At 25.4% G+C, this 10,509-nt stretch overlaps 1 protein-coding gene across 2 annotated transcripts in view; it reads left to right on the top strand.

Moving 5' to 3' along the window:
• LOC111620367 (integrator complex subunit 10-like) overlaps window positions 1-10,509 on the top strand; it is a 32,248-nt gene that overhangs the window by 12,918 nt on the left and 8,821 nt on the right. The window contains exons 6-11 of one of the 2 annotated variants that reach the window (XM_023362294.1): window positions 3,450-3,531; window positions 8,719-8,860; window positions 8,929-9,208; window positions 9,279-9,357; window positions 9,468-9,543; window positions 9,618-9,651. In XM_023362294.1, the coding sequence (XP_023218062.1) occupies window positions 3,450-3,531; window positions 8,719-8,860; window positions 8,929-9,208; window positions 9,279-9,357; window positions 9,468-9,543; window positions 9,618-9,651 (693 nt within the window). Of the gene's footprint in view, window positions 1-315; window positions 398-3,449; window positions 3,532-8,718; window positions 8,861-8,928; window positions 9,209-9,278; window positions 9,358-9,467; window positions 9,544-9,617; window positions 9,652-10,509 lie in introns of both variants that reach the window. The other variant, XM_023362293.1, reaches the window with a different exon arrangement.

Below are 10,509 nucleotides of genomic sequence, written 5' to 3'. Positions count from 1 at the left end.
TAAAAAAAAATTATGTAACACGAGGGAAGCAGCAACAATCAAAGTGATTAAAAAAAATTATTATAAATATCGTAAATAACAGTTACAAATGCATATATAGAGATATTTTTTGAAAGGGGGGAAATGGTCTTCACAATTTGAAATCGATTGAACACACTGTGCGCGAATGCTCGTGTAAACGCGCGCCATCTATCGTAGGATAAATGTACTTCGCGGGAATGTATTAATATTATATATATATATCTGCTAAAACTTTAAAAATTATGATTTAATATTGTCTATATACTTTTATGAACATGTTATTTTACTTCTTAGATGCAATTAATTGACACATTGTTTGCTGCTGAGAAACATGGACATTATCAGTCTCCAGTAAACCAGTATCGTAAACTATTAGGTAAAACAGTTTAATATTAATCATACTTTTATGTCTTTATGAAAAATAGATATATTTTTAAACATTGAGAAACTGTTTTTGAGTTTAAAAAACAAATTATATTATTAGGAACATTAAACTAAGATTACAATGCATAATCAAACATTTATATCAATTTATGAAAATACAGTCAAACCTCATATTACAAACACCCTTGTTTATGAACAGAATTTTGAATGCCATATGATAACTTGGTTTCCAAACAAGTTACTTGGCAAGAATTGTTCACAGACTGTGAACTCCCTATACTTCTTGTGTTAAAGAAAGTTGACAGTCTGACCAATCAATGACAGAACTACCAATTCAGAAGTTAGTGGTGCCAAGATTGCCTCACATCATGTACCAAATCATCAATGATGTTGCTATTTAAATTACATTTTAATGCATATGTGGGAAAGATACTATTTTCATTTTTCTATACTCACCATGGTTGAATTTAAATCAAATTAATTAATAAAAACTGCATTAATTGACATTCATGTAATACAAATGGCATTCAAGAATTTATGTTTAAATATGCTTAAGTTAAATTAAATGACAAAAATTTATTAATATGATATTAATATTTATTAATACTAAGTAGCCAGTTAATTAAACTAAAACTAATAATTAAATTTAAAATTAATAATTAAAACTGGCCTTTACACCAAAAATAAAAATAATTATTTAATTAATTTTAATTTTATTTAAATTGAAATCAAGTCAAATGAAACAATATTTTCAAAAGCGTTGATAAAGTACTTGTTGTTGGTCTTGATAGATTTCATTATATTTCATCTTGACAGTCAGAATTCAGTCACTAGTGTTAGTTTTGGTTTCTGTTTCAGTTACCAGTGAGGAAACATTTTGCTTTTAATGCTATATGTATAGAATAAATATAGGTATATAGATGAAGTAATATTATATATAATATAATATTTCTTTTGTAGGAATTTTATGCATGAAATACAGCTAACAAGGTAAAAAAAGGTTATGTTTTGGGAGAGTTGGGAACGAATTAATCCATTTTACATCATTTCTTATGGGAAAATTTGTTTTGGTTTGAGAACAGATCAGCTTCCAAACAACTTTTAGGAATGAATTAAGTTTGTAAACTGAGATTTGACTGTAATATCATTAAATATAATGAAGAAATAAATGGTTACTGGAAACAAATTCTGTTAGAATTAATATAGGATTGACAAATTGATTAATTAATAAAAACTATTAATTAATTTGTTATATGATTAATGATTATATTTTAAAATTTATTTAATGTTACCGTAGAGATTTGAATTATTTATTGTTTATCTAAAAAATGAAATTAGTGTCAGATTGTTAGTGTAATCTAATATTGTTGCAAGTCACTATATTAATGTATTTGAGAACAATGTGATTAGAAAATATAGAAAAAATCATGACATGCTAATCATTGTTTTATTCCTTTGTGATTTCATTTTCAAATCTGACATTACCCTAAGCTTATTTTTTTATCGACTATTATCCATACACATATAGTGGAATATCATTTATACATCTCTCAAGGGATCAAACAAAAAAGACTTAATTGAAAGTTTTCTTATTGGTTTATGTTAAATTTTTAAAAGTTTGTATTTTTGTTTCTTTAAATGAAGAATGTAGATTATATATTTGATCCATTATTTCATTTGAATTCTGTATGTTTTGAACTGCCTATGAATAGACAATTTTTCTTTTAATATTAAACTCATTACTGGATATCAATAACATGTGTTATTTTATTTTTAATTGAAAGTTAAACCATATTGTACCACAAGATAGCAAAACTAATAATTTTTATGAAAAACACATTTTATTACAGTTTTTAATGAATGTTTCGATATTTATCTACTATTTTATATATTTATAATAAAAAACTACAATAAGTTTTATTGCACATATTATTTTGAAATCATAGTGAAAAGTAAGAAACATTAACTCATATACCTTGTTAACAGCAATAAAATTACAAAGTGATTTTTCTCTATTCAAATACCACTGATAAAGATGATATAATACCATCTACTTTTGCTGTTATAGAATACTACAAACATATAAATTTTTTATGTATTCTGATCACTTTCATTAACCTACTAATCTTTCTTCTCTGTAAGACAATTGTCTTGCCAAGTCAATTTTGGAAAGGTGAAGAGAGGCATTCAATAATAGAACAAAGAATATGTTGTAGAAATTCTGAAAGAATATTATGATACCTATTGTCTTCATCAGAAAGGAAATCATATATAAATGAAACTTCATAATAGAGTTAGACATATAAATGAAATATTTCGCCATAAACTACAAAAACAACCATAGTAATGAATGGTAATATTTTAGCACATATAAAACAATGTATAAATATGAAACCTAAATAATGTTCCACTGTATTTAATTTGGATAAGACAATCATAAAAATAATTTAAAATTTTAATTTTTTTCTTCTTTTATTAATTTTTGGTAAATGTTGTATTTTTAAATATATCATGATGCATATTAATTAATATAACTAATGATATTTAATTTATGTTTAATTATATTAGAAAATATAACTTAAATTATATGATTGCTTATTTTTTGTTTATTTGTATTATATTTTAAGATATTAATTATTTTATATATTCTTTCATCACTTATCTAAAATAAATTTTTTCATATCTAAAAGTAAAATATTTATTTTAGTACAGTTGACTTGATTTAAAACAAACACTAATAAAATGAATTATTGTGTTAAAGCAAATTTTACCATTGCCCTGGCAAAACATCATTGTCACAACATTAATTTTTACATGATAAAGTGAACAAAAATTTTACCAGTTTTCATTAAACTAAACTGTAAATTACTTTCACAACCACCAAGAAATAGCTATATTTTCAATAATGGTTGCTTTTTACACTTTTTGAAGTGAACAATGAGAAGTGGTAATGTAAAAAATGTTCCTTTTAAAGAATAGATTTTCTTCTACTAAGCAAAGATGGGTNCTATATACTTTTATGAACATGTTATTTTACTTCTTAGATGCAATTAATTGACACATTGTTTGCTGCTGAGAAACATGGACATTATCAATCTCCAGTAAACCAGTATCGTAAACTATTAGGTAAAACAGTTTAATATTAATCATACTTTTATGTCTTTATGAAAAATAGATATATTTTTAAACATTGAGAAACTGTTTTTGAGTTTAAAAAACAAATTATATTATTAGGAACATTAAACTAAGATTACAATGTATAATCAAACATTTATATCAATTTATGAAAATACAGTCAAACCTCATATTACAAACACCCTTGTTTATGAACAGAATTTTGAATGCCATATGATAACTTGGTTTCCAAACAAGTTACTTGGCAAGAATTGTTCACAGACTGTGAACTCCCTATACTTCTTGTGTTAAAGAAAGTTGACAGTCTGACCAATCAATGACAGAACTACCAATTCAGAAGTTAGTGGTGCCAAGATTGCCTCACATCATGTACCAAATCATCAATGATGTTGCTATTTAAATTACATTTTAATGCATATGTGGGAAAGATACTATTTTCATTTTTCTATACTCACCATGGTTGAATTTAAATCAAATTAATTAATAAAAACTGCATTAATTGACATTCATGTAATACAAATGGCATTCAAGAATTTATGTTTAAATATGCTTAAGTTAAATTAAATGACAAAAATTTATTAATATGATATTAATATTTATTAATACTAAGTAGCCAGTTAATTAAACTAAAACTAATAATTAAATTTAAAATTAATAATTAAAACTGGCCTTTACACCAAAAATAAAAATAATTATTTAATTAATTTTAATTTTATTTAAATTGAAATCAAGTCAAATGAAACAATATTTTCAAAAGCGTTGATAAAGTACTTGTTGTTGGTCTTGATAGATTTCATTATATTTCATCTTGACAGTCAGAATTCAGTCACTAGTGTTAGTTTTGGTTTCTGTTTCAGTTACCAGTGAGGAAACATTTTGCTTTTAATGCTATATGTATAGAATAAATATAGGTATATAGATGAAGTAATATTATATATAATATAATATTTCTTTTGTAGGAATTTTATGCATGAAATACAGCTAACAAGGAAGGTAAAAAAAAGGTTATGTTTTGGGATAGTTGGGAACGAATTAATCCATTTTACATCATTTCTTATGGGAAAATTTGTTTTGGTTTGAGAACAGATCAGCTTCCAAACAACTTTTAGGAATGAATTAAGTTTGTAAACTGAGATTTGACTGTAATATCATTAAATATAATGAAGAAATAAATGGTTACTGGAAACAAATTCTGTTAGAATTAATATAGGATTGACAAATTGATTAATTAATAAAAACTATTAATTAATTTGTTATATGATTAATGATTATATTTTAAAATTTATTTAATGTTACCGTAGAGATTTGAATTATTTATTGTTTATCTAAAAAATGAAATTAGTGTCAGATTGTTAGTGTAATCTAATATTGTTGCAAGTCACTATATTAATGTATTTGAGAACAATGTGATTAGAAAATATAGAAAAAATCATGACATGCTAATCATTGTTTTATTCCTTTGTGATTTCATTTTCAAATCTGACATTACCCTAAGCTTATTTTTTTATCGACTATTATCCATACACATATAGTGGAATATCATTTATACATCTCTCAAGGGATCAAACAAAAAAGACTTAATTGAAAGTTTTCTTATTGGTTTATGTTAAATTTTTAAAAGTTTGTATTTTTGTTTCTTTAAATGAAGAATGTAGATTATATATTTGATCCATTATTTCATTTGAATTCTGTATGTTTTGAACTGCCTATGAATAGACAATTTTTCTTTTAATATTAAACTCATTACTGGATATCAATAACATGTGTTATTTTATTTTTAATTGAAAGTTAAACCATATTGTACCACAAGATAGCAAAACTAATAATTTTTATGAAAAACACATTTTATTACAGTTTTTAATGAATGTTTCGATATTTATCTACTATTTTATATATTTATAATAAAAAACTACAATAAGTTTTATTGCACATATTATTTTGAAATCATAGTGAAAAGTAAGAAACATTAACTCATATACCTTGTTAACAGCAATAAAATTACAAAGTGATTTTTCTCTATTCAAATACCACTGATAAAGATGATATAATACCATCTACTTTTGCTGTTATAGAATACTACAAACATATAAATTTTTTATGTATTCTGATCACTTTCATTAACCTACTAATCTTTCTTCTCTGTAAGACAATTGTCTTGCCAAGTCAATTTTGGAAAGGTGAAGAGAGGCATTCAATAATAGAACAAAGAATACGTTCTAGAAATTCTGAAAGAATATTATGATACCTATTATCTTCATCAGAAAGGAAATCATAAATAAATGAAACTTCATAATAGAGTTAGACATATAAATGAAATATTTCGCCATAAACTACAAAAACAACCATAGTAATGAATGGTAATATTTTAGCACATATAAAACAATGTATAAATATGAAACCTAAATAATGTTCCACTGTATTTAATTTGGATAAGACAATCATAAAAATAATTTAAAATTTTAATTTTTTTCTTCTTTTATTAATTTTTGGTAAATGTTGTATTTTTAAATATATCATGATGCATATTAATTAATATAACTAATGATATTTAATTTATGTTTAATTATATTAGAAAATATAACTTAAATTATATGATTGCTTATTTTTTGTTTATTTGTATTATATTTTAAGATATTAATTATTTTATATATTCTTTCATCACTTATCTAAAATAAATTTTTTCATATCTAAAAGTAAAATATTTATTTTAGTACAGTTGACTTGATTTAAAACAAACACTAATAAAATGAATTATTGTGTTAAAGCAAATTTTACCATTGCCCTGGCAAAACATCATTGTCACAACATTAATTTTTACATGATAAAGTGAACAAAAATTTTACCAGTTTTCATTAAACTAAACTGTAAATTACTTTCACAACCACCAAGAAATAGCTATATTTTCAATAATGGTTGCTTTTTACACTTTTTGAAGTGAACAATGAGAAGTGGTAATGTAAAAAATGTTCCTTTTAAAGAATAGATTTTCTTCTACTAAGCAAAGATGGGTTTGACACCTGACTGTGGAACAATTCAAACATCTAGTTTTACTGAACATTCTACTATACTCAAAAAATAGGTTTTGAAGTTTAAGGGCACCCACCCCTTTAAATGGATGTAGTCCCATATAAACACATGCTTGTTTGCATATCAGGGACTGTATACAGTGATGCCAGGTTTGGCTACTTTGCACCAAATTTGGATCCCTTTTAACTCTTGGCATCAAAAAAGCATTGACACCTTGGCTATTTTTTTTGGCTAAGCATGTGTCACTATTAACATAACTCATACTCTGTACAATAATGTCAGGACCAGTCAGGATATTCCTTGACAGAAATGATGATTTCATAAATGAAAGAAAGATTGACAGTGATTTTCAGCCATCAAAGTCTTCTTTCAAGGATGCAATGGACACAGTAGAGACCATACATTGCTATCTGCAGTTTGAAAGTGATGCAGATGAATATCTAAAGGTGACATTTGCAATTGAAAAAAAAATATTTTTTCTACTTTTTCAAGCAATCTTTAACAGAAAAAATCACAGATTTTTTTTAGCTTTGTTTTGTTTAACCACTCTGATATGCTGTTCCATACTTAAACAGTGAATAATGTCTATTCCTTTTGATTGATTTGAAATCGTTTAGAACATTTACTTACAAAAACAAATAAATTTAATTTTATTTAACTTTATGTAGTAAATTAATTCAAAATATTAAAATTTAGAGATTTTGATCATCTATTAAGCTTAACTTCCTAAATTATATAACCTTGACCTTGACCCTGAAAATTGTCAATACAAATTTTTGATCAAGCGAGCTATTCTCTTAGTGATTCATATTAACTTCAGCTGACTGTTTTGTTTTTGTGTGTTTGTGTGAGGCAGATTTAGTATATATGATTAGTAATGCTGTTAAAGAAAAATAATGTAGTGTTCAAGATTGACACTAATAATAGTGAAGTGTATACAGTAATGCAGCCCTGTAACAATAGTCATACTTGCCAAGTGGCATTTGCATCTACTATGTGGTTTAGAAAATGACATTGCCAATATAATACTGCATCACAATTGAATAATGATCTGTTGTTCAATTTTTGTAGCTGAAGGCATTAGTCCTAATTAGATCCATCACATGCACAATAGGGAGAATCGTGCATGTTGCTACAAAAAGCTACAAGTCTATGTGGCTCATCATCTATGTTTTGTTTTGCCTTCCTTGAACCTTTGAACCAACTTGCAAGCTTTTTACAGCAACATGTGGGACTCTTGTTGTTGTGCATACAACCTGTAATGGATCTCACCAATTTGTAAGTGTAATGCCTTTGGCTATCAAAAATAGAGTAACAGCTTGATGTTAATTTGTGGTGCAATTTGATATAGATGACACAATTTTGTAAACTGTATAGTGAACACAAATGTCATCTGGCATGGACAAGTATTGATACAGATCTGCATTAGTGACAGATCTAATAATATTGATATCTCTTTCAATATTATTAGTATTAATCTTAAATGCTGTTATTCTTCTTTAGCAGTGCTACAAATCTTATTTATTGAATATGTGTCATGTTTTTAATGAGAAAATAATAATTTAATTAGATTTAATCAAATCTTCCAAAATTTTTGTTTATTTCTAATTTTTTTAATTCTGAAAATTGTAATGTAAATAAAAGAGCAATACAGTAGAGCGTCTATTTTCCGAATCAATTGGGGACTGGGGTTGTTCGTATAACTGATATTTCGGATAACCGATTTATGTACGAAAAAATAGTTTAACGTATCCGATGTTGAAATTTTTCTCCGTTGCGTGTCGCTTTGTGTTGAATTTTCGTCGAAGTTAAGCCTAACAAAGACTATTGTATCGTTAAAAATTAGTTTTTTACTTTGTACAAACAAAATAAATATATTGAAAAATATAAAAACAATAAAAAAATATACTTCAGATGTTAATTTAGTATCAAAAACGTAAAATATTTGAGTAGCCCAAGACATAGCCAAAGATTGAAGCGCCACAGCACTGGCGAAAATTTAAATTTGCCGACTGGAATTCTTTCGGATGATTGACTTTCGGAAAATCGACGCTCTACTGTATATTCTTAAAAATTTATTAAAGGTACAAACAATGTAAATTATTATTATAAACTAATAGATAATATTTTATATGAAAATATACTTTTCAGTATGTGATGTCATGCCAGTTATATTAAACTCCAGTGAAATTCAGATTCCATCAAAACAAATGTTTCGTTTACTTCAAAAATCAGTAGAATTTTATATTTGTTATATTGTTCAGTCATCTTGGAAAGAAGCACAAACTACTAGGTAGATCATTTCTAGATACAATACTTAATTTATGTCCAAATAATTAAATTTTTTGTTTTCTTTCATAGAAAAGATGAGAAACATACAATTGATAGACCTATTGATGATCCTTGGGATCAACTTTTTCATCTTTTAGAAGCTGCTGGGAAAAAATTAGAATGGGAACTTGCAGATATATTTTCTACAGTTGTTGGTAGTGAAGGTTTATGGCAAAGAATTGTTTCTTTTATTCAAAAAAGACCTTATATGTCTCTAGGTGAGCCTGGAGGAATCAATGATTTTAGTACAAGCAGTAGTTGTCAAGCATTAAATTTATCTGATGATTATGTTATGGCACAAAATAAACAAGTTGGTTAATTTTAATCTCAAATTTATTATTTTTAATTCCTAGATTATTTTATTTTGTTTAATTTTTCAGGTATTTTTCTGTGCTACAGTGATTTTTCTATATTCCTTATATCATTATGGTCAATTAGTTAATTCTGAATGGCTTGGAGGTAAATAATAATAAGAATTGATAGTGTTTACTATTTTGTTTTTTTAAAATATATTTTGATATATTCATTAAAATACATGAATCATTATTTTTGTTTTATAAATTTGATAGCAAGCAATAATTTGGGTGAATCAAGTTATATTCTTATTGAGGGATTAAATTTGATTCAAGATGAAGCAGTTGAACAGTAAATATAAGTTTTTATCATAATAATTTTAAATTTATTTATCTTTAATAAGGATATTTTATAAAATTTTTCAGAATAAAACATAAAAAAAGAAAACTTGATTGTGAGGTAAGTCATGTTTATGAAATATATTGAGATATATTCTTGTTTTAGTTTGAATTTCATATTTTAGATATAAAATATTTATTTGTTAGGCATTAATTAAAATTTTACTGATAATTTCTTTATTCATTATAGGGAAATCAATTTTAAATTTATGACTCATTCTTCTAAAATACAATTCCATATTTCTGTATTGTACTTTTCCAACTATTATAGAATATTATAGCACAGGGAAAAAAACATGGTGATTACTCAAATTTTGATCTCTGGTTTTTTTGCATTCTCAATGTTGACATTCTATGAGCTAAAAATGTAAACAAAACCCATAAAAAATTGTTTGTGTGTGTCAATATCTATTATGCATTATATTTCAGGACTGGATAAACCAAAAATTTTTAAACTGGACTGGATAAACCAAAAATGGAACAATTTATCATTATTCAGCATTACTCCTTTAAGCTTTTATTATTATTTAAATTTTATATCATAATATAATCAAAAGTTGTTCTTTTCTGATCCCTTAATCTTCTATTTGAGTGCCAAGAAAGTCATGTGAGATTTCTTGCCATTTCTTTTTTAAGATATAATTTAGCCAAGTGTTTAAGTTTTGTTCAGATTTATTTGTATTTTTGCAATGTTAGACTTGACATTTTGTTTGATTTAGAATTATTTTATTCTCAAAAGTTAAACGTTTTTATATATATATACTGTACATATAAAAAAGTATATATATACTAGCTGTTACCCGCGGCTTTGCCTGCGAGGATTTTGCAAGCAAACCCCATTTATATTCAGTAATTCAACAACTATAGTAATTGTTATATAACACCTACCGCTGAAAATGATGAGAATTGCCAAGAATCA

This window comes from Centruroides sculpturatus, unplaced genomic scaffold, assembly GCF_000671375.1.
Source record: "Centruroides sculpturatus isolate CEXI.00-Female unplaced genomic scaffold, Cexi_2.0 scaffold32, whole genome shotgun sequence".
NCBI lineage: Eukaryota > Metazoa > Arthropoda > Arachnida > Scorpiones > Buthidae > Centruroides > Centruroides sculpturatus.
This window is presented reverse-complemented; position numbering and strand designations above follow the sequence as displayed.